Source organism: Enhydra lutris, unplaced genomic scaffold (genome assembly GCF_002288905.1).
Source record: "Enhydra lutris kenyoni isolate GAN:26980312 unplaced genomic scaffold, ASM228890v2 scaffoldscaffold5, whole genome shotgun sequence".
NCBI lineage: Eukaryota > Metazoa > Chordata > Mammalia > Carnivora > Mustelidae > Enhydra > Enhydra lutris.
In genome coordinates this window covers 36,504,474-36,528,247 of record NW_019154089.1, presented here as the reverse complement: position 1 = coordinate 36,528,247, position 23,774 = coordinate 36,504,474, and the positions used below count along the sequence as shown (strand labels likewise).

The window sequence follows — 23,774 nt, the reverse complement described above, 5'->3', positions numbered from 1 at the left end:
CCTCCCAGGCCACAGCAGGTGAGAGACAGGGCCTGAAATGTCACTGGGCCCCCCCGCTTTTGCCCCCACGTAGCCCAAGTAGTTCCTATCCTTGGCCGGTGATGGCTTAGGGGTCCCGTGGACCTCAGGGCTGAGTGGAGCGGCCTCTCGGGCTGGGGCTCTGCATTGGGTTTCAACTCTCGAGGCTAGTTGAGGACAGGGTGGGCTTTGGCAGGTACTGGTATGTGGAGAAGTGCATGCATGTCCCTTACTGCATTGTATGAGGCCAGAGCCCTGCAGAGCCTTTGTGGGAATTAGAAACAAGCACTCCTGTGTGAGGGCTCTTAGCAAAAGACACCCTCTGCGCACAGACGGCTCTACTTGGGGCACATGGCTCTGTCCTCAGCTGAGTGTCCTGTGCAGTGCTCACCTGGCCAGCTCTCCTGGGTGGCCCTGGGTTACCCTCCTAACTTCCTCTCCAGACTCATTGGAGGCCCTCATTTGGTGCCCTTTGCGTTTCCCTACCCCACTCATTTCCACACAGCAGCCAGATGGATCTTTTAAAAATGCCAATTGGAACCTGTCATCCCTCTTTGAAACCTTTTGATAGTGTTTCTTTGATGGCTTCCTGCTGCCCCTTGAAGCCTCCAGGATCCCAGGTCTGGTCCCAGCTGACCTTCCTGCCTCATCTCCTCCTCTGCCTCTTGATCACTCTGCTGGCCTCTTGCTATTCCTTGAGCTCTCTCCTTCCTCAGGGCCTTTGCACTTACTGTCCTTTGAATGTGGCCCCTACTCTTTTCCTAGTTATACTTAAGCATTCTTTAAACCTTAGTTTGAAAGTCCCTTCTCTGGAAAGTCTTCCTTGAGCCAGCTGTGGCCAGTTATTGACTGTTCTAGAACTATGAACTTGCTCTGTGTAGCATGTGCCTCACTGAAGTTTTGTATTTATTTCTGTGATTTTGATTGCTTTCTCTCTTCCCTGCTTGACTTTAAGGTTCATGAGGTCAGGAGATATGTCTCTTTTCCCTCGCTGTATCCCTGGCACGAAACATAGTAATAGTTGTGGAATCAACAAATGAAGCCCATATTGAACAACTGTCAGGGGCCAGGTACTAAGGATCTGTCTGTCCCCTTTTATTCTTTTAAAAAATCCAGTTAAGTCGTGGCTCAGTCCGTTAGGCATCCGACTCTTGATTTCCACTCAGGTCATGATCTCAGGGTTATGAGATCGAGTCTTGCCTCTCTCTCCCTCTACTTCTGCCCCTCTCCCCTGCCCCCGCCCCCTGCAAAATAAATAAAAATAAAAATCCAGCTCACTCATCAAATGTGTTTGCTGCTTCTGGGTATCAAGCCAGGGGTACCTGTTTAGGGGCACCTGGTTCCAAAGGTGGCAATGATATAGCACTTGCCTTCGAGAGGGCCGACTAGTGGGAGAGAGACCCTGAGCAGATAATGCAGTGGCCAAGGTAAAAAGTACTGTGGATGAGGCTCTAACCTGGTTCCAGGGAGGCCGGTGCAAAGGAGGGTTTTTGGCACTGGGTTTTGAAGGATGAACAGGAGTCTTTCAGGTGAAGGAAACAGAATGGAACTGGCACAGGGACAAAGGCCAGTTGTACCATATCTGGAGCAGGTGGCTAGGAAGGGGCAGGGGTTGGTATGAAGGATGGGGACTGTGAGTCTAGGGAAGAGGAGAAGGGGTGCTGTGGGTACTGTCTGCAGATCCCACATAGCTGGGCAGCACCAGGCCCAGGAGGAGAAGGGAAGCACAGGGAGCTGGGCTCCTGCAAGGTGGTGGCCTTGGGGGTGCTGGGTGCATATGGAGGATTGGGGATGCTCTGGGGCACCCCCAGTAGATGCCTCCTCTCTGATCTCTTCTCATTGGCATCCACCTAAGATTTCTCCCAAGGAGAGGACGGTGTAGCAAGAGCCAGTTGGGAGAGCCATGCAGAGGGGCCTGGTAGCTGGGCATGTGGGCTCCAGGGGCAGATGGTCTGGCTGGTTACTGGGGCTCCTCCTGGCCCCATGTGGCCGAGGGTAGCCGCAGCTTCCGCCCCCATGAAGTGTGATAACACAGGCACCATGTCCTGAGGCTGGTATGGGGACCGAAGGAGCAACTGTGGTGCTGCCGGCCCTGACCCAAGCACTTCGCCAGGATGAACAGTCATCATCCTCTAGCATCCCGTGAGGAACATTTTACAGCAGAGGAAACAGAGGCACAGAGAGGTTACATAACTTGCTCGAGGCCAGGCAGTCTGGGGGCAGAGTCTAGGTTCAGAGCTGCTAGACTTTCCACTGTGTGATTTTGGGTAAGTTACATAACCTCTCTGGGCCTTTGTTTCCTCACCTGTAAGATGGGAATGACAGTGATGCCTCTGTTGTGGGGTCACGGTGATGATTAACAGCATCCCTGCATGCCAAGTGGCGTGACCTGGGTTCCTGGCTTTGGGAAGTACGTGGTGCATGTTTGCTGGTATATTGCTGGGACCGACAGAGCTGGGTCTGTGCAGCTAGGTTAGTAGAGGGCCAGGGATGTGATAAGGCCCCCCTGAATGTCCGAGAACACCGTTGACACTATTGTGACCAGTCCCCACCTGAGATTGTGCGTTCCCTGGGGGCTTCTGGATCTGACGGCTCTGCTGCCCTCTCCCTGCCCTCCTCCCTGGCTACAGGCCAACGAGAACAGCCTGCTGAGTGCGCAGCTCAAAGGTTTCCCCCTGTTCCTGCACTCCAACCTGGGCCTGAAGGACTGCAGCATCAACCCCAAGTCCCCGCTGCTCTACGTGACGCGGCCCAGCGAGGTGGAGAAAGGTGTGCTGCCCGGCGAGGACTGGACCGTGTTCCAGTCCAACCACTCCACCTATGAGCCGGTGCTGCTGGCCAAGACGCGCTCCTCCGAGTCCATCCCGCACCTGGGCGCGGACGCCGGCCTGCACGCTGCGCTGCACGCCACCGTGGTCCAGGACCTGGGCCTCCACGACGGCATCCAGCGCGTGCTGTTTGGCAACAACCTCAACTTCTGGCTGCACAAGCTCGTCTTTGTCGACGCCGTGGCCTTCCTCACGGGCAAGCGTCTCTCGCTGCCTCTGGACCGCTACATTCTGGTGGACATAGATGACATCTTTGTGGGCAAGGAGGGCACACGCATGAAGGTGGAGGACGTGAAGGTATGGCCGGGGGCTGCCAGACAGGTCGGGCGGGGCCTCGCCACCTTCGACCCTTGGGGTTCCCCATCGTGACTTCGCGGTCTGCCTCTCCCCAGTGCTATGTGCGTCCCCCTTCCTCGGCCAGGCGGCTTTAGCGATTAGACAAAAGTGTCACTGGAAATTATATTGAAGCCTTGAATTTTGGGGTGTGGAGCTCAGGAAGGTATCCGCAGTGGGAGAGATTCCACTGTTGAAGCCAAGGGATGGGAGCTCTGCAAGGTTATGTATCTGCCTTTTAATCCAGATGCGATGTTTCACTCTCAAAAATGTTTATGTCAGTCCTAGAGTTCCCACAAAACTTTTTAAACAAGAATTAGAGCTTGAATCATACACAGGCATATTCTAACCGAGGTCTGTATAAATAGCGGAATGGATGTGTTTATTTCAAAAAGTGTTTACCCAACTAAACTGTATGTAAAAGCATTTTGCAGACCTCTAAATTTTACACACACGCATCACTGCTGAAGAGATGCCTACAAATGAAGACCATTAAGCAAGCTTTAAAATGCACTTTCATCTAGTCTCTATTTTACTCAGAGTTCTTTGCAAAGAGAATGGTATCGCTAGAAATCAGTACTGGTTGCCATAAATAGAGGGCAGGCACAACAGCAGATCCAAGGAAAACAAAGCCAGGGGATTCAATTCTACAGAGATACTGCTGCCTGATGACCCTGTCCTCCCTTAGGAGATTAGCAGGCGTTAGAACATATTAGCACCAAATCCAGACCTCGCTTTGATGTTCAGGGGGCAAAAGAGACTTAGTGCTCTCCTCCCAAGTGAGCCCTGTTGTGGGCACTGTGTTCCCTGTCCTCCTGAAGTCACGATTGGGGTTGGCCCTGGGGCCTGGGAGGAAGGCAGAGGGGCAGGAGTGAACGCTCTACTCTTCCTTACACTTCTGGAGGAGAACAGCAAACGGAGTTGGGAGGCAGGCACTGTGTGAAGAGTCAAGACCCATTGGACCCTGAATTGACTGGAACTCATGGGCAAGTCCCTTCCCATGTCTGAGCCTCAGTGGGGAACTCCCAAGAGGGGCAGATAGGAAGTTTTCAGGCTGTTTCCCCACCAGGGGTGGGGGGTATTAGTTTACAGAGGGGCAGGCTTGGAGCCCTCCCAGCATCCATCTCATGGGATGGGGCTGTGTTGCTCTGATCTGCTTTGCACATTGTGTCTGCTCCTGGGAGCTCACGTCCTCGAGGGCTGTCCTGTTGAAAGCAAGTGTTGGGATGACGCATGATGAGCTTTCCGGCTCTGAGGCTTCATGCGATGCCGTCGCCGACCTCTCAAAGTAGATCGCTCTGTTTGCTGCTTAGGGCGCTCTTCTGCTCTCTCCTGCTGTACCCTTAGCGTTTGCTGCTGTCCAGGTGAGTCCTTGAGACTGGTTCAGCGTTGATCCCACGGGGAAACCAGGCTGCCAGGCTCGCGGCGTCCCCCACAAGCCGTGAGGCTGCCCTGCTCACTTCTTATTTCCCCCACTTTGTCAGTGAGGGATGAGAGCAGGTCGAAGCTGTATCTGTCCCAGGATACTACTAGCGACACCCTCTTCTGCACTCTCAGCTTCAAGCACACTGCCGATTGCGTAGCCAGCCAGGGTCCCACTTGCCTTAAACATCCTTGTGAGTCTGAAGGGGCAGAGGTTTCCTCCTTCTCCCCGTCCCTTAATCCCAGGCTACAACTCAGCCTTTCTTCCAGAGACATGAGCGTCGCCCGGTTAACCTGGACAGCACTGGCGTGCGGTGTGGGTTAAATCACACAGACAGCAGCTGCTTATGCAGGACTTGGCCAGTCCAGGCTCTGCGCTTAGCCCTTCCTGTATATGGCCACAGCGGATCCTCATAGCTGCCCCGTGAGGCGCGTATCATCCTAAGTCCCATTTCGCAGAAGAGACCACTGAGGCTCAGAGAGGTGATGTAACTTGCCCAAGGCCACACGGCTAGAGCATGCATGTCTGTCAGGTAGTGCCTGGCCTTGGTGAAATGCTAGTGGGGGCCCCAAGACTGTCCGTCTGCAGAGCGGTCGGACAGCACGCTCTCGCAGGTGTCTTAGCAGCCTTGTGTGCTTTGTGTGGTGTGGGGACTTTTGGAGTCCTGACTCCAGAGTACAAGTGTGTGTATGTTCTACAAGTGTCAGCCTCCCTTTATTGACTTGCCCAGCGTGGGGTGCGCCATGCTTGGGGACATCGCATGGCTGGGGACACCATTTGTCTTTAGAAAGTCAAGATCCTGTGACATCAGCCTTGGCGCTCACCGGGAGAGACCCTCCATGTTTGACGGACAAGGATCTGAGGCTTAGAGGGGCCATGGCCAAAGACATAGCCATGCCACCATTCTACGTTGCTGACTAAAATGTCAGGCAATTTGACACGCAGGTTCTCATTCAATCAGCCCAAGAGGAATTATTACCTTCATTTCATACTTGGGGAAACAGAGGCCTAGAGTAGTCACGAAGCTTTCTCAGGGGCACATAGTAGAGCTGGGCTAGCGACAGGTCTTCTCTGGCTGGAGGCCTGGGGCAGGTGGCAGCTCAAGGCTGGCTTCATGGGTATGGGAACCCCGCACACAGAAGGGGCCTGTACAAAGTTAGTGCTCTGCCCTGGCCTTGATATTTGAAACGATTTTGGAGCAAGGGTCCCACATTTTCATTTTTTGCTGGGCCCTGCAGACTCTGCAGCTGGTCCTACAATAGTAGGATCTTTCTGGGCCCTCAGTGGGAAGAACAGAGCCCCTGGCTTTCACCTCACCCTCTTCTTCCTACTCTGCCTATCCTAGGCCCTGTTTGATACACAGAATGAACTACGCACGCACATCCCAAACTTCACCTTCAACCTGGGCTACTCAGGGAAATTCTTCCACACAGGTAAGCAGGCCTGGCTCTGTACCCAGGAGCAACTTCAGGGGCCCTCAGCATCTGGATCCATGGAGAACTGTGCCTGGGGGGCTGATGGGCCCATGTTAGTGCCACATTTGACCCTGGTGGCCTCCCCCTGATCCGGCAGCCCACAGACAGTCACAGCCCCCGGGGAAAAGGGCATTTGGGGAGCAGCAGTAAGACAACGTAAGCCCTCACTCACCCCTCCCTGCCTTCAGCCTGTGCTGTCTTTGGGGGCATCTTCTCCCTCTTGTCTCCCCCTCTCCTCCATCTTTAAAAATTATTTGTACTATGCCTGCTTAAGAAGGTAATCGGGTGAGTTTTAAGAACACTGCAGAAATACATCGCATGGACAGTGAGAGTGCCATATCATTGTTGCCGCCCCAGAGACGGCCACTGCCATTTCACTGTCAAGTCTTAAGGGTTGAGGTTGATGGTGCAGGTGGCGGGGTTCATGCCTTCCCTCTTCTTTCGGGCTCTCCCAAGTTCCTCAAATGCTGCCCTTCTGGGCTAAGCAGGAGGGAAAGACTGTCATCTGTAGGCCAGACTCCCTTCCGCTTGGGCCACCGTGCGGAGAGCCTCTCTGCAATTCTAGGAAAAACCCTAATACTCTGCAATTCTGGGTGGGGGGTGGGGGGAATTCAGCAACAGGCTCCCAGAGCCACGTAGCAATACTGCGTCTTCTGAACGCATTTTTTGGATTCTCGGTCCTCAGCATTTCAGAGGTAGTTTGAGTCATAGTATGAGACAGGACTAGACGTCCTGTCTGTATACAGAGTGGCTCAGATTGTGACATAGAAGACAGATGACAAATGGCCCAGTAGGCAGACAGGAAGCGGATCAGAGCAGGCCTCCCAGAGCTGGGAGAAAGCGCTGGGACCGCGGATGGCACGCATGGGGCCCCAGGGCCCAGAGAGGAGAAGGACTCGGCCGCAGCCTCCCGGAGGCCAGGCTGGGCTGAGCGGCCGGCACTCTGGCTGCAGGTACCGACGCCGAGGATGCCGGGGACGACCTGCTGCTGTCGTACGTGAAGGAGTTCTGGTGGTTCCCCCACATGTGGAGCCACATGCAGCCGCACCTTTTCCACAACCAGTCGGTGTTGGCGGAGCAGATGGCTCTGAACAAGAAGTTCGCTGTCGTGAGTAAGATTCCCCACGGGGCGGAGCTGGTAGGGTGGGCTGGGGGCTGGGGTCCCGACCACTGGCCTCTCGCCACTGTCCGGCAGCTCCATCACACAGCATTTCGTCAGGGTCTTTGCAGCCCCTGTCTCTCTGAACCCTCGCAGAGACTCCGAGAGGCCATTATCGATACTGTCCCTTTGAGCTAAAACACCAAAGCGCGGGGACCCCCAGCAGCTGGGAGGAGGGCCCGCAGGGCTTAAAGCCAGGCCAGTTTCTTTCCTGAGCCCAAACTCTGTCTTCAGGCCAGAGTGGGAGGCTCAGGGAAGCTGGAGCTGGTACTCGGGGAGGAGGGAATGAGGCCCAGTTTCGGGCTCAGCCTGGCCCACCAGCCAGTCAGAGGCCGCACGACAGGCAGGAAGAGCCCCTGTCCTTGCTCCTCACTCCGGGGTGCTGGAGGGCATGAACACCGGGCTGAGAGTTAAGAGTTCCCCAGCTTAGTCAGTCCCTCACTCCGAGACTCGGGGCCCAGTCCTTTCCCTCCCTGGGCCTCAGCTTTCCCATCTGTACCACGAGGGCGTGGACCCACTGCCCTGCCATTCTAGCCTCTGATTTCTCTCTCCCGTGCTACAAAGGGGAAATGAGACCCGGTGGGGAAGGAGCCCCATGCTCACCGTGGCCTGGACCTCCTCTCCCCAGGAGCATGGCATCCCCACAGACATGGGCTATGCGGTGGCCCCCCACCACTCGGGTGTGTACCCCGTGCACGTGCAGCTGTATGAAGCCTGGAAGCAGGTGTGGAGCATCCGCGTGACCAGCACGGAGGAGTACCCCCACCTGAAGCCGGCCCGCTACCGCCGCGGCTTTATCCATAACGGCATCATGGTGAGTGGGCCCCCGCCACCCATCTGGGGAAGCATGGCCTGCGTGCTCAGGTTAGGGTCACAGGCCAGGCTCTGCTGTCCCCTTGGACATCCAAGGAAGGTTCTCCATCTCAGGGAGGATCGGCTGCCGGGCTGGCCCTTTCCTGAGCTCCTTTTTAGCTTTCGTGACAGGGCATTGGGAGCTGAACACTTTTTAAAGGGGCCTCAGGTGAGGATTGGGAACAGGCCTCTGTCTCGTTCGTTCGCTTACTTCAACACTTTTAATGAGCTTCTGCAATGTTCAAGGCACTGGGGATGCCGAACTGTACAGAATCAGTGAAGGTCCCTGCCTTTGTGGACCTGACGTCCTAGTGGCAGGAGATAGTGCACTCACAGATGTGTGACATGCGTAATGTAAGGCCAGTTGGTGATGGAGCCATGGAGAAGAGTCAGGCGGGGAAGGGGAGTGCTGGGGAAGAGGAGAAGTCATTTTAAATAAGGGGAACAGGAAGGGCCTTCCTAGGAATGAGCCATGTTGCTATATGAGGAAAAGCTTTCAAGGCAGAGAGAACAAGTGCAAAGGCCCTGAGGTAGGCAGGCTTTGTGCTAGGTGTATTTGAGGGCCAACTAGGAGGCCAGTATGGCTGGAGGGGAGTCTGGGGTGGGGGAAAGGAGGTTAGAGGGGTGATGGGCCAGCCACATCATGTAGGGCTACATGAGGCCATTGGATGGACATTAGCTTTTAGTGAGATGGGAAGTTTTTGCATACAGTGTTATTATGATCAGGCTCATACTTTTAAAAAGGTTTCCCTTGTTCTGGCTGCCTTGAGTTGCAGAGACCGCAGGGGACAAAGTGGGAAACAGGGAGACCAGTTGGGGGGGCCACTTCAGTCTTCCAAGATCAGAGAGTGGTGGTTCCATCAGGGTGCAGGGTTGAGACGTGATCAGACTCTGGACTTAATCAGAAGGTTGAGCCAATGGGATCTGCTAATAAATTGGAGGTAGGGTGTGGGGGAGAGAGATGAGTCAGGATGACTCCAGGGTTTTGGGCCTGAGCCACTGGAAGGATGAATTGTTGACAGTCCAGATGGGGCATGTGTGGGAAGGCCAGATTTATGCTTTCATCTGTCCATCTGTCCATCTGTCTATCCGTCCACCCCTCTCTCCTTCCCTTCCTCCACTGATCTCCTCAATACCAGGCATTCATATTCTCTCTGGGGAGGAGGTGGTGACCAGACAAGCAAGTTCTCTGCTCTCTTGGGGTGCCGTTTTATGAGAGGAGACAGAATCGACAGTTAAGCCAGCCAGTCACTGGGAGCATCCCTGGGCAGGTTCTAATGCTGTGAGGGGTTTGTGAGAGTGACCGGGAGGACTGCTTTGCAGAAGGTCAGGGACCCTCGCTGGGCAAGCGTTCTCACTTGCCTATCTCTGTTACTTTGGGGCCCGATCATTTTGTTAACAGAGAGTAGTGGCGAAGTTTGTAAAACGGCAAGGGCCCACGGGCTCACTTGAGGGAATGTTGCAGGCTGCAGAAGGTCACTGGAGGAGAGGACCCTAAGAGTGGGGGCTGTGTAGTCACATAAGTGGGTCAGAGCTCTCCTCTGCCCCATCCCCAGGTCCTCCCGCGACAGACCTGCGGCCTCTTCACACACACCATCTTCTACAATGAGTACCCTGGTGGCTCCAGCGAGCTGGACAAGATCATCAACGGGGGCGAGCTCTTCCTCACCGTGCTCCTCAATCCTGTAAGTGCTCATAGCCCGTGGCTGGGGGTGAGGGGCCGCTGCTGGACAACCTGTCTGCATCCAGGGCTGGCTTTCCTGGGCCTGGGGAGGAGGGGGTGGCAGCCGGTACAAGGGCCGGGAGTGGGGAAATCTGCCCTACACCCCTGGCTCTCGCCCTGCTTTGCTGTGTGACCTTGGGAAGAGAATCCGAATTGTCTTTCCTTTTTCCTTCCAGAATCTTGTACTTCAGTGCAGTAATGTGAGCGTTTTTGTCTGTGTTCTTTTTCCAGTCTTTGCGTGTGTGTATAAATGTATGGATGTTAGGTACTAACAAAAATAGTAAGTCATTAATCCATAAACTGTATCTGTATATATACATTTATTTTGAAGTACATATATTTTAAACTATTCATCTGAGCTTTCTGGCCCTCTCTTTCCTTATCTGTAAAATGGAAATAATCATCCGTGCTTTAATACCATTAAGTAGATACTAAGCAGTGGTGTTACTCAGCTTTATGGGATAACTGAGCCCTCCTTGTCTTCTGTGAACACTCCACTGAAAAAACTACAGAACACGTGTATGACTGCACAGTAGGTCAGCTTCCCATTTCAGGGTTGTGCTAGTTGGCGGTCAGTCAGCCAGACCTGGGTTCACCTGGCTGTGCCTAAGCCAAGGTCACTCAGCGAGTCTGCTAACGGCCCCAGGGAGCCTCGGAATGGTCATAGAGTGACTTCTGCAAGCTGTGGCCTGACCAGAAGAGTCAAAAGTGGGGTGGAGGGGGCTCAGATGCTGACCGGCCCTGCCCGCCCTCCCCTGGAGCAGATCAGCATCTTCATGACACACCTGTCCAATTATGGGAACGACCGCCTGGGCCTGTACACCTTCAAGCACCTGGTGCGCTTTCTGCACTCCTGGACCAACCTGCGGCTGCAGACGCTGCCCCCCGTGCAGCTGGCACAGAAGTACTTTCAGATTTTCTCCGAGGAGAAGGACCCGCTCTGGCAGGTGGGTGGGTGTGTGGGTGTGGGGGGGCGGCCTGGGTGTCTTGTCGCAGAGATGGAATGCCCACCACTGCCAGGCATACACACCAGGCATGGGCTTGGCCCCACACTCTCAGTCACTCTTGAGTGCAAACTCAGGTGCGCTCTTACACGGGCACACTCGCATGTTCTCACACACAGGTATGTACACACACCCCCACAGACATGCATGTGTGCACACTCACACACACCTTCTGAAAAACCATAATAAGGCTGTAAAGGAGCAGAGTGTAGATCAAGGGCAGATCAAAGCATCTGCCTGGCCTGGTTAGACTCAGTCCTTTATGTCCCTTCGCATGCTAGAAGGCTCTGTACCACGGGAAAGGGGACTGATGGGAGGGTTTGGGGGGGGCTCTGCCCTGGGGACTGTCAAAATCTGGAAAGAGAAGCTAAGCTGGAATGGAAGCCGTCTCATAGCTCAGACCAGGGGTCTGCAGGCCAGGGCTCATGGGCCAGAGAGGGCCTGTAGTCTGTGTTTGTAAGTGAAGTTTTATTGAAACCCATCCACACTCATTCTCAGACGTACTGTATAGGGCTGCTTTCATGCTACAACAACGGAATTGAGTAGTTGGGACAGAGACCAGGTAGTACTCGAGCCTAAAAGAGTTCCTAAACACTTACCCAAGATTTACTAACCTCTGCAGAAGAAGTTTGCTGACCCCTGGTTCAGACGCAGCTCACCCAGTTAAACTCAGCAGATGCCTGTGAGCTGCTGTTGCGTGCCAAGCACTGGGCTGAGTGTTTTGCTAGGACTAACTGGAAGTGGTCCCTGCCTGCGAGCAGTTCAGTGTCCTGAGGTGGGATGTGACAAGGACACACATAGTTACCCTACCTGCCAGCGCTGTAAGAGCCACATATCTGTGTGCAGTGAGAGTCCATTCATTGGGTTTGGGCCTCCCCCTCACATTCCTTCCATTGTTGTTTTAGGATCCCTGTGAGGACAAACGTCACAAAGACATCTGGTCCAAGGAGAAGACATGTGACCGCTTCCCAAAGCTCCTCATCATTGGCCCCCAGAAAACAGGCAGGTCTCTCTGTTCTTGGCCAGGGTCCCTTGCCACCTGCTGTCTCAGCCACAGAATTCCGGGACCACCTTGCCCTGGTTCCAGTCCCCGACAATCTGCCCCCCTCTTTCCCAGGAACTGAGAATGAAGTTGGGATGAATATGAATTGTTGGGATGAACGTGAACTGCCTGTCAGTATGGAAGTGGGGAGAGGGTGGAGGACGGGCGTAGAATTTGCTTATCAGCCCTGAACTGCAGCCTCAGGGAGCTCTCTTCCTGGGCGTCTCTGAGTCTAGGCAGAGAAGCCCAGATCAGCTGTTCCACACGTTTGAGCAGTGCCAGGCAAAACTGGTTCAGGGCAAAGAGGACGGCAATCGATTAGTCATGTCTGCCAGAGGTACAAGGGGGAGGAGCAGTGATATGCTTGCTAAGTGTTTGGCATCTACACATACTGTAAAGCCCAAATGGTATGCCCATTTTACAGATAAAATAACTTGAGGCTCAGAGAAGTGAAGTGACCTCCCCTGACACACTCAGTTAGGCAATGACAGATCTAGGTCTTGAACCCTTATCTCTCTGACCCCCCCAAGCTTATATTCTTAAAGAAACTAAACTCTAGAGTTTCCTTCTCCTCCAAGATGTCTTATTATAGCCTACAGATCATAGACTCACGCATAGGAAAGGAATGAACTCTCTGAAGGAAGGGGTAGGTCCTGTACTGTCGAGTAGGACAGACAGTGTGAATGAGGGAAGGGCTCCCAGAAGAAGACATTTGAGCCAGATCTCTTAGCCCTTCATGAATTTCCCGTCAACAGACTGCAGGGTCTAGAGCTCCCTTTTCTCTGAGCTCCTCCCACGTGTCAGAGGACAGAGGCCTAGACCTGGAAATCTTCTAGTTCTGGGATTATGAGACAACCCAATGATGGCATGCCTCCTGGAGTAGAAGGGTTGGAAGGATTCTGAGGCCAAGTTCTTGGTTAGTGTTTAGGATGCCGTGATGGATTAATGATGTCTACAGTGGATGCAGGAGTTGCGGTTCCCATATGCATGCCCTGTATTTGCTGTCCTGGCTTTCGTGAAGTTAATTTGGATTGCACAGGTGTAGAAACTAAGCCCCAGAGAAGGCAAGGGACTTTCCCAGGATCTCCCCATGAGTCATGGAGAGCTGGAGTCAGAATCCATGATCCCAACTCCATGTTTGTGCGGGGCTGAGCCCTGGTCTCAGCTATCTTCCATCCCTGCAGGCACCACGGCCCTCTACCTATTTCTGGGCATGCACCCGGACCTCAGCAGCAACTACCCCAGCTCAGAGACCTTTGAGGAGATCCAGTTTTTTAACGGCCACAACTATCACAAAGGCATCGACTGGTGAGTGGCCCTGTCCGTCCAGAGCTGGATGGGAGCTTGCTGGCATGGAGTCTGCCCCGGAGGAGGTCTGCCGTGCTCATGGCAGGAAGCAGCTGGCCCTTGCTCACACACAGCTGAAGTTCCTGTAAACAGGGACAAAGCTCAGTGACCCTTGAGTCATGATGTTGGAGCCTTGTCATGGGCGGGACATTTGATGAGGAAGCCCTTTGCCCCTTTCTGTCACTGTCTGGGGTCAGAGGCTGCTGGAGGTGGGAGCCAGCACCTACCTCCCTTGCTTACAGGAAAACAACCTGAATCCCAGTGGAGGACAGTGACTTGCCCAAGGTCCCAAGAGCTGGGGACAGGGCAAAAGGGCTAAAATCCAAATGTTCTGACACTAATTGCTGGCCGAACTTTGCTTGCCTCACCATGGAGCAGGTGGTGTTCTTGTGAGCCCTTCAGAGGCGGCTTGCCGGCCTGTGGGGAGTTACCTGGGGAGGTGGGAGGTGGTAGCAATCATAGCTTCTTTCCAGAACCTGTCATCAGAGGTTATGGTGGTAGGAGGTGGGGGTGGGGCACGTGGGGATAGTTTTACGCTCCAGTCATTTCAGTTTGCATCTTTCGCGACTGTTTGCTTTTTCTTACCCTATCCGTCTATTACTCTTATTATTTTCGTGTCAGTGGTTTGCCTGGGTGGAGAGATTATGGCCCTTCTTCTGTTGGTTTCTGTATTTTTTCTCTTTCTCTTTTGTCTATTGTCTGCCTGCCTAGCTGCCTACCTGTCTCTGTCTCTAACATGTGGACTATCTCTGGGGTCCCTGAATGTCGCCCTCTGTCAGGTTTTAGGGAGATGACATGGTACAACACCGTACATTTAACCTCAGCAGGGCCTGGGGCAGCGCCCCATCAGCAAGCACCCCAGCAGCACATACACGCATGAACACGTTTCTAGCAAAGACTGTGACTATTTACACTAAGATTAATAGGTCCGGTTTTGCTGCCAAATGGCTTTGCTCTAAACTTGAGGGAAAACGCTTCTGTTTTCAGAGCTTTCTCAATTTCAGTGTTACAGACAATGGACTGTGGGTGTACAGATGCTATTTCATAAAGAAAATTCAGAAATTGAAACTAACAACGCTGTATGTTGTAATTAGAATTTGAAAAATAAATAAAATTCAGAAATAGGAGAGAGCTAGCAGTTCCTCAGACCCATTCCCAAGATTTTGGTTTTGTAGGTAGGTATAGGGCGGGGTGAGGAGCCTTAGAAGCCCCAGGGCAGTTCTGACAAAGGGGTTTCTGGGACCTCCTTGGAGTAACCCTGTCTCCCAGGATCCAGTAGGGATCCTACACCCTTACCTAACGTGGGCCTTTGGGCTTTGGTTCCCATGAAGCCCTGAAGTTGTCCCTCTATTCTGTTTGAGTAGGTGCCCCTGGGAGGCTCTGGAGTGTTCATTTAGCTTCCTGAGGGGTCCTGCAGAGCTGGTCCCAAAGGGCTGGAATGGGCATCCCTTGGGCTAGGATATGGAAGGTTCCTCTGGAAGGCTGTCAGACTGACCTACGTGAGGCCAGGGAGGGGTGTTCTAGAAAGTGATATTCTAGGCCAGTAAAGAAACCCTGTACTCGGGATGGGGCAGAGCCGAAGGGGGCATCTCTTGGGTCCATTCAGGCTCTTCCTGGGGTCAGAGGTGTCCCAGTTTCCCCCGTAGAGCAGTGGGTTAAGGCCCTGTCTTTTTAACTAGGAATACCTCATTCAAGATTCAAACACACCACGCACCATCCTATGCCTTACAACCCATATCACTTCCATAAGTCTTCCTATCCTCCTGACTCCAAGGTCCCCCGAAAAGGAATGGATTCCACAAAGGGGGACTGCCCAGTGGCCGACCATCTAGAATCCCTAACAGGAGCGGGTCATTGGGGTCAGCGTGCCTGCTGGCTTTCTGAGCTCTGACCCCCAGCGACCTCTCCCGCCGCATTCCTCCGGCCCCCTTCTCACGAGTCTTGCCTGTGAGCTCTTCCCTCTGGGCTTCCTGCAGGTACATGGAGTTCTTCCCCATCCCCTCCAACACCACCTCTGACTTTTACTTTGAGAAGAGCGCCAACTACTTCGATTCGGAAGTGGCGCCCCGGCGGGCAGCTGCTCTGCTACCCAAGGCCAAGGTCCTGACCATCCTCATCAACCCAGCGGACCGGGCCTATTCCTGGTACCAGGTGAGCTGGGGCTGGGGTGGAGCCCTGGGTAGGGGCATGGGGCTCTGTCCACCACTCAGCTACTCATACATTCATTCAACAGATACTTACTGAGCCCACCTGCCCACCCTGCTAGCTTCACTGGGGTCCTGCCTCTGATTCTGACACCAACAAGGGGTGGAGGCTGGTTCCACTTGGATGAAAGTGAGAGTGGGTGAACAGTGATCTTACTAACTGGCCTCCTCGCTAGGCACGAGGTGGGGTGGGGGTGGTGATTCAGAGAGGGATAAGGCTTAGGTCTCCGCGTTCATAGTAGGGGATGCTGACACCTGATTAGGTAACGAAGTTACCTGACTGTTGTCTGAGCTAGAGAAGGTAATGACTCCTCATCCCCACTCAATAATGTAAGAACTAGAACTTTCTTTAACTTCAGTGACCTGACTTAATTTCTTCTGAGCACCCATTCCACTAGGCTTACAGGAAAGCCTAGGATCAGGCCTTTTGTGAGGTTTCCTCCCCTGCCTGCCGGTCTTCCTGGGATTCTGGTCCAGGGCCAGGATGTGGGGGGGGTGAGTAGCTCGTCCACCCGCTGGTCCAGGAAGGCCTCCTCGGGCCTGGCCACTTTCAGCAGCTCCCTGCAGCCCTCTGAGCCTGTCCCTTCCTCTCTGGGGCCTCACTGCATCTGCCATCCTGGTGGCGGGCCAGGTACAGATCCTACTTGCTCTCTGCTCCCCACAGACTGCCCACTCTGAGGGATGTGTGAGCCTCGGTGCAGTGGGGAGGCCTAACAGTATGACCCCTGGAGGGCAGGCTCCTGGTCTCTGGATGGAACCAGCCCATGGCATTATCAGGTGGCTCAAACATGGCATTTTCTGATTCCTTTCCTATCCCGTCTTAATCTGTTCGAGCAGCCATAATTACAGTATCATGGACTCAGGCTTAAATAACAGGAGTTTATTTCTTATGGTGCTGGAGTCTCCAAGGACAGGATGAAGATGCCGGCAGATTTGGTTCCAGATGAGATCACTCTTCCTGGCTTTAAACAGTTGCCTTCCCACTGTGTCCTCACAAGGCAGAGAGGGAGAGAGCGAGAGCAAGAGCGGGAGCACCACTCCCTCTGGTGTCACTTCTTACAAGGGCACTAACCTCATCATGGTGGCCCCACCCTCATGACCTCATCTCTCCCCCAGGTATCTCCCCAAGGCTCCATATCCCAAAACCATCATACTGTGGGTTAGGGCTTCAACGTAGGAATTTTGGGGAGGGGACACATACATTCAGTCCATAATAACACCTTCTAATTTCTACAGAGGACAAATTCTCAGTTTAGTATAAATGGTTCTTAAGTCCTTTCTAACGTTGCTAAGCTCTGTTTTCAACAAAAAGAGTGCAAGCTTTGGGCTCAGGACCTGTAGCAGACATTTATTTGTATCTGGCTGGCATTTGGGAACATTCCTTTATTTTTATTGTATGTATGAATGATCACCTTCTTTATGTGACAGCTGAGTCTGGTCTTCTATTTATGGAGGCAGTAGTGAGTTTTATTTTGAAATAGTTTTATGTGGGGACGCCTGGGTGGCTCAGTTGGTTAAGCAGCTGCCTTCGGCTCAGGTCATGATCCCAGCGTCCTGGGATCGAGTCCCACATCGGGCTCCTTGCTCAGCAGGGAGCCTGCTTCTCCCTCTGCCTCTGCCTGCCATTCTGTCTGCCTGTGCTCGCTCTCTCTACCTCTCTCTCTCTCTCTGACAAATAAATAAATTAAAAAAATCTTAAAAAAAAAAAAGAAATAGTTTTATGTGAATAAGAAAGATGAGTCAGTGTGAATCAAAGTGTGTGGACCTCGGCACACACAGGTGGCTTGTGGAGATGGGAGACATCAGAGAGGTGATGGGAAGACAGTCAACATGTGGAAACTCTGATCTAGTTCGACTCCTGTCTTGCAAAGGTGGAAAAACTAGGGCTCTGAGAGGTCATGACTCCCCCAAGTCAAAGTGTAGTGAGAGGCAGATCCGGGACTTGAACTTGAACTTGAACCCAAGGCTGCTGGTTCCGGGCAGGGTCTTTGGGCCCCTTCGTGGCTGCCAAAGAGAGCCTCTTGTTTTGTGCCCCTGTGTGACACACTGACCCTCTTCCCTTACCTGCAGCACCAGCGAGCCCATGATGACCCAGTGGCCCTGAAGTACACCTTCCACGAAGTGATCACGGCTGGGCCTGATGCGTCCTTGAAGCTGCGGGCCCTCCAGAGCCGCTGCCTGGTCCCCGGCTGGTACGCCACCCACATTGAGCGCTGGCTCAGCGCCTTTCATGCCAACCAGGTAGCTGCTTATCCCTGGCCCTTGGGGGGGGCACTCAATAGTTCTGGCTTGTGGCAGCTGGCAGAGAGCCTCAAATCTCTTTTGTCAGTCACGGGGACCGAAATGTCCTCATTGGCGAGCTAGATCTTTGGGGTCTTTGAAAGTTTCGTTCTTGTTCATCCCAAGGCTAATGTGTGAAAATTCCCTGAGCCCATGTCCTGTCACCAGGCTCTGTGTCCCTGAGGGGACCCCAAAAGCCCTAGGGTAGGCTGCCTTCCTGGGAGGGGTGTGGTGATGTGGAGAGCCTGAGCGGAGAGGTAAGCAGGGCCAGATCGCATGAGGCATTTTAGGGAACCTCTTGGAAGGTTGAGGTGGGAGAGTGACATTGGGCCAGAGGCTTAGAGAGAGGCAGAGAGGGATATGGTAGGGTTGTGATGGGCAGGCAGGAGTGGAGTAATAGCTTCCTCTCTAGGAGAGGGAAGCCGGCAGAGAGCAGGGAGTTGGACTGCAGAAGCCTGAGGTGTAGGGACACCTGCCATGCAGGAGTAGGAAAGGAGGCAGAGACTATGGAGTGAAGAGTCCCCAGTTTGTAACCATGGCTGTTGACAGAAGACCGGGAACCTGTTTGCCCTTGTAGTAAATACAGGTTCAGATCATCCATGTCTCTTCTCTCTTTTCTCCAGATTCTGGTCTTGGATGGCAAACTGCTGCGAACAGAACCTGCCAAAGTGATGGACACAGTGCAAAAGTTCCTTGGGGTGACCAACACTATTGACTACCACAAAACCTTGGCGTGAGTGTCTTGGCTTTTCAATGGGGTGATTTTCTGAGCAGGCACCTGGACCCAAAAACGAAAGGCCTGAATAATTATGGAGGAGACACAGATAAATTAGAGTTAGAAAGTGTGCATATTCCCAATGGCTATTTAGTGGAAAAGCTAATATTAATATGATTTGGGTCATATTAATAAAGGTATCAACTCAATTAAAAAAGGGAGGTGGTAAATATGTTCCACTCTGGTCAGTCCCACCCCTGGGGTTTTCTTTTCAGTCTGTGCTGAACATTTCCAGAATCTTTTATTAAACTAACTTAGACTAACATTAGGCAGCCCTAGTTCCCACAAGGGCTTCTTAGCATTAGGTCATGATTTAAATATAGTTATAGGAAAAGGAAGCTACAGATAATTGTCGATGGATTATAATCGCACTCACACAGAACCTGGTACAGGTGCACTGAGAATGCCCTCCCAAGATGGGTAGAGGCCAGCCTGTGAGGCAGGAGCTCAGGGCTAGGGAGTAATGTGTTAACCATGGTACAGACAAGTGACTCACACAGCTCTATGGGGTGAGGAGGTGGTCTCAAGAGAGGGAGGAATAAAATCACCTTCCGTGGTTACCTTCTTGGGAAAATCATGCAGCAAGAATGTCCCCTTTTCACTGTCTTAGAGGTAGAAGGGAAAGAAGAGAAGCAATCCTTTACCTCAAGGCAGACAGGAGCAGCAGCTAAGGTGTGGGGCTGTTGGCATCAGAGATGCCTGGGTTAGGAGACCCATTATGTCTTTAGCTGTGTGACCTTGGACAAGTGTCTTAGCACCTTCAAGCCTCACTTTCCTCATCTGTACATTGGAGATAAAGGTGATGACTCCTGCTTCCCGAGGGCCCCTGTATTGCATGAGGTATGCATGTGGAGCTCTTAGCTCCGTGCCTGGCATGTACTGATGCTCAGAGATCATTTAAGTCTTCATCATCCTCATCTTCCTCCTTTATGCCTGCCCTGTGACCCAATCAGAATTCCCTGTCTCCTACACCTGCCAAATGCAAATTCTGCTTTCCGGCTGTCCTCATGCCAGAAGCATTCAGCCCTGATCTAGGGCTGAGTTCTGATGCCAGTGTGCCTCCCCTCCCCTTGGCAGCTTCAGATCTCATCTCCTCCCTCCCTTCAAAAAAAAACCTTTGAAGGCCCAGCATGACTTTGCATCCTGAAGGCAGTCTGGCTCTGTCATTTCTGAAGTTTACTCTAAAAGCCAGAACTTCCCAGTGATGGATGTGCTTAAGTACTAGTGCAGACATTGCATTTCTTGAAAAACCGACAGTTTATTAGAACACACACCCACAACAACACCACTAAGCTTTTGCTTCCCTATTGGGTTCTTGGGTGGAAAAAGGTGCTCGGCCCCGAGTAGGAGAGCGCTCGGGGAAGCTTTCCTCGAATCCCGAAGGATGGGTGGCAGATGTTCTTCTTCCGGGTTGCTTGCTGGAGGGACTCGGGCTGCCCCACCAGGATGAGAGCAACTCAGCACGTGAGCTGCTTTCTGCTGGGAAGAAGGGGGCAGGTGTGTTTAGTGTAGCCCAGGGCCAGCAGAAGCAAACCCCAGCCCCCACACATCTATCTATCTGTGGGTTCCAGAGTGTGCTTAGGGGAGTGGGTTGTGGTCCAGGCTCTGCCACTCCTGGGGCCTGTGAACTTGGCCTTAAGGTGGGAAGGGGATGGGCTGGGCTGGCTCCCATCCATAGGCTTTCCCCACCTCCACAGGTTTGATCCAAAGAAAGGGTTTTGGTGCCAGCTGCTCGAAGGAGGAAAAACCAAGTGTCTGGGCAAAAGCAAGGGCCGGAAATACCCAGAGATGGACCTGGATGTAAGTGCACACACCACCTGTGGCAGCTGGATCCCCGGGGCAGGGGTGTCCCTGAGCGGCGGGGATCCTCTCTCCTCTTGACCCTGCACTGAGTACCTTAACGGCCTTGGCCTCTCTTGGATGATGGTCTTACAAGGAGGGAACGGAAGCTGGGACATGGTGGGTTAGAAAAGATTTAGTCTAGTAACTATTTATGACCTTCTGCCTAAGGCTGAATGCTGTGGGCTTTGAGGATGGATCAGACGTGTCTTTGCCTTCACTGGGTGGGGGGGTGGGGGTGGAAATAAGTCGCACACACCAGGAAGAATATAAGGCAGGATGTGCTTCCTGCAGTAAGAGAGCTGAACTCGAGTGCTAGCGGATTTCCAACCAGAGATGGCACTTGAGGCTGGGAGGGGAACCAGAGGGGGAGGGGCTCGGAGCTGGGCCTGCAGCCGGACAATGTTTGGCCCGAGGTATGGATGGATGGGGGGATAAGCCTTCTTGCGGGAGAGAATGGCATGGCCGAAGGACGTAGGTCAAAGGTCATACACCCTGCCTTTCAGTCCTGATTTTAACTAATTCCTTCTTTTCTCCCAATCACAAGAATTTTGACCTTGTGGACTATGTTTTGGTGTCCTGCCATCTAGCTTTATTTCGGAGGCTGCCATTTTGAGGATGGTGGTGAATAGATGATAGGTGTGTGGGTTGACGCTGACCGTGGTAGATTTACAGAGGGGAGAGGTCCCTCTAGAATCAGCACTTCCCTGAGATCTGAACTCTTCCTCCTGTTCCAGTCCCGCGCCTTCCTGAAGGACTATTATCGGGACCACAACATCGAGCTCTCCAAGCTGCTGTACAAGATGGGCCAGACGCTGCCCACCTGGCTGCGGGAGGACCTCCAGAACACCAGGTAGCCGCGGCCACCACAGCCAGACTGAACGTTTGTGACGGCCTGGACGGCCTGCCGCATGCTGAGCCAGACTGACCCGCAGAGTGGGGAGCTGGGCCTGGGCTGGCCGGGTACTTCCAAGCAATACTCAGCTGAGGCCCAGGCAGGGCCAGGAGAAGAGCCCAGGCGGGTCCACAAGCGCCTCGGAGCATCCAGCGCTGGGTCTGTGGCCTCCGGGACCTCCCTCGCCACCAGAGGTCCGTTCCGTGCACAGCCCTCCGTGGGGAGGCCACTCCCCGTTGGTGGAAGGCCACTTCCTGGTGAGAGGGAGTCCGTGAGACTCCCTTTTCTGTCCCTCACTGTGTCCTACCAACCATGCCCTCCCCTTTATCCCGTCACTCCCTGCGCCGGCGGGGTCTCCCCTCAGTATTAGCTGCCGTGTTTGCCCTGTCCTCGAGACAACAGGGAGAGGAGCCCAGCTGGGCCTTTTGCCAAACTAGGGAGAGAGACTGGATGCCTCCCTGACTGTTTTGAGCCAGGCACTTCAGAGGGGCCAGCTGGGTGCCCAAAGTCACTGGGCTGGATGTGGTGGGGGGCCTTCAAGAGAACTCTGCATCTCTACACCCATTCCGGTTAATACCTTCACATCTCACTTTCCCTTCTGGGGAAAGAACTGCTGATTCCTATAGTATCCACCCAGTCCTCAGGGCCTCCTTCGGGACCCCGGGGCACTGCCATGCCATGAGGACCCAGAGACCCAGGCCTCCCTACCCTGTTCCTCATCCTGGGATATGACGTGTGGTATTTCCTGTGGTAAAAGACTGAGGCGGTTCAGGAGTCTGCCAGTATACATGTCCCAATGTACATATGTTGTCCCCATGCCCACCCCCAACCTTGGCCCCTGGGCAGACCGTGGGCAGCGTGGGTGAGACTGCTATCCATGGCTTTGTCCCAGCTACCTGCGGCCAAGGGCTCCTAGAGACCCCCTTAACCCGCACCCCCAAATACTAAGAAGCTAAAGTATTTTAATATTTTGTTTTTTGTTTTTGGTTTTGTTTTTTCTTGGTGCCAGAGTTTATACCCTGGGTGCTGGGGTCGCACTGTGTTTTTATATATATATATATATATATATATATATATATAATGTGTATATATATATATTATATTTTTTTTGGTTGGGTTTGTTTTTAATTCAGTCATACAAAATGGTGGCAAGCCCCAGTGTCCTATTCTCAGTGCTAAAGAATGAGATGGAAGGGAGGGGAGGGCGTGTCCTCGTGTGTCTGGGCCTTGGGGAGACACTGTGGAGGTGCCTCTTGGAGAGGTGTCTGTTCCCTTCCCAAGTGTCGCTGCTACCCTGGGGCTACTGCAGCTGAACAGAGGTGGTGAGGCACCCAGGGAAGACCCGCTCTCTCCAGGACAGCTGGCCTCATGAAGCTCAGTGACCCTGGAGGAATTTTGGCCAAAGGAGACAGCAGGGCTGGGGTGGGAGGCCAGGGGGCTGAAGGCCGGCCTGTCCCCTCCTTGTCACATGGTGCTAGGTTGGGAGCCGCCCTGGGAGCTGGGCTGCCCGCCAGGACCCACAGAACTGTCTCCAGGCCCCCTGTGGACCACGGGATCTCGGGGCTGTTTTCCGGTTAGGGTCTGCTCCCACCCCCTTCTTTAACAATGTGAAGTGACTAAGGCTGGGTGCCTCTCCCTGGCCCCTCCCACTGCCAGTCAGCTTCCAGCCAACATCCAGAAAACCCTTTCTGGAGAGCCTTGTCCTGTTAGGAAGACTCTAGCATCTTGGGGCTGGAAGGGTCCTTTGACGGGTATGGAAACAGAAAGGCGAGGCGGCCTCCTTGGCCGACGTCTCAGAACTGGGTGAGAGCAGGGTGGAGAATTAAATCTGAGGCTCCTGATTCTGGGTTCAGTGCTCTTCTTTCAATGCCACACTGCCTCTGAGCCCATCCTGGGGACCCTACTCTGTGCCAGCTTCCTGTCCCTCCCTCAGTCACACCCGTGGTCATCCAGGATAGGGGACAAACCACTCCTTCCCAGCCAGGGTGCCTTTGAGCCTTCTCCGTTCCTGGTCTGCACATGCAGTCCTGCCTTGCTCTCCCTGAGAGGTCCTCCCCCGGTCTGTGGGGGTGGGGGGGGGCGGGTCTGTCTGACCTCTGAACCCAAGCCCTTTTCTCAAGTTCTTCGCCTGCAGTAGAGAAGAAAGGGGGATACTCAGCGGGACAGCTGTGTGTGGGTTCACTGTCTTCCGAGAGAAGCCTTCCCACCATGCTTCTCATTGGGGCCTTCGAGGCTGGGAACCCAGTGTCAAGCCCGCAGGGGATGAGGAACAGTGTCTGGGGACAGGGTGGCACGCCTGCTTGTATGCTTGTGAAGACTTGCCAGTGCCGTGGAACCTGACCCTCGCAGAAGGGTGCAGCATCTTCCACAGTGCGGACCCCAGGCCTCCTCTCCCACCTTGCGGCAAGGGGCTTGGGCTCCGTGGCCTGTGCTAGACCTTTACAGCTCCCACTGCTGAGATCTACCCTCTGTGTCTGGACACCTGCTCCCCTCTCTGGGAGCTCGGAATGGCCAGTGTGCCGGCAGCTCCATTTCTTTCTGCCTCTGGCCCGAGGAAGGAGCAGGCAGATTGGATGC

General features: G+C 53.6%; 1 protein-coding gene across 1 annotated transcript in view; it reads left to right on the top strand.

Moving 5' to 3' along the window:
• LOC111141222 (N-deacetylase and N-sulfotransferase 1) overlaps window positions 1-22,234 on the top strand; it is a 54,620-nt gene extending 32,386 nt beyond the window's left edge. The window contains exons 3-15 of the mRNA XM_022493634.1: window positions 2,649-3,143; window positions 5,948-6,035; window positions 7,031-7,185; window positions 7,865-8,050; window positions 9,645-9,773; window positions 10,576-10,758; window positions 11,721-11,817; window positions 13,042-13,165; window positions 15,181-15,355; window positions 17,479-17,649; window positions 18,312-18,421; window positions 20,161-20,263; window positions 21,040-22,234. Coding sequence (XP_022349342.1) covers window positions 2,649-3,143; window positions 5,948-6,035; window positions 7,031-7,185; window positions 7,865-8,050; window positions 9,645-9,773; window positions 10,576-10,758; window positions 11,721-11,817; window positions 13,042-13,165; window positions 15,181-15,355; window positions 17,479-17,649; window positions 18,312-18,421; window positions 20,161-20,263; window positions 21,040-21,159 — 2,136 coding nt within the window. The 3' untranslated portion in view covers window positions 21,160-22,234. The remainder of the gene's footprint in view (window positions 1-2,648; window positions 3,144-5,947; window positions 6,036-7,030; window positions 7,186-7,864; window positions 8,051-9,644; window positions 9,774-10,575; window positions 10,759-11,720; window positions 11,818-13,041; window positions 13,166-15,180; window positions 15,356-17,478; window positions 17,650-18,311; window positions 18,422-20,160; window positions 20,264-21,039) is intronic.
• Window positions 22,235-23,774: the final 1,540 nt, after the last annotated feature.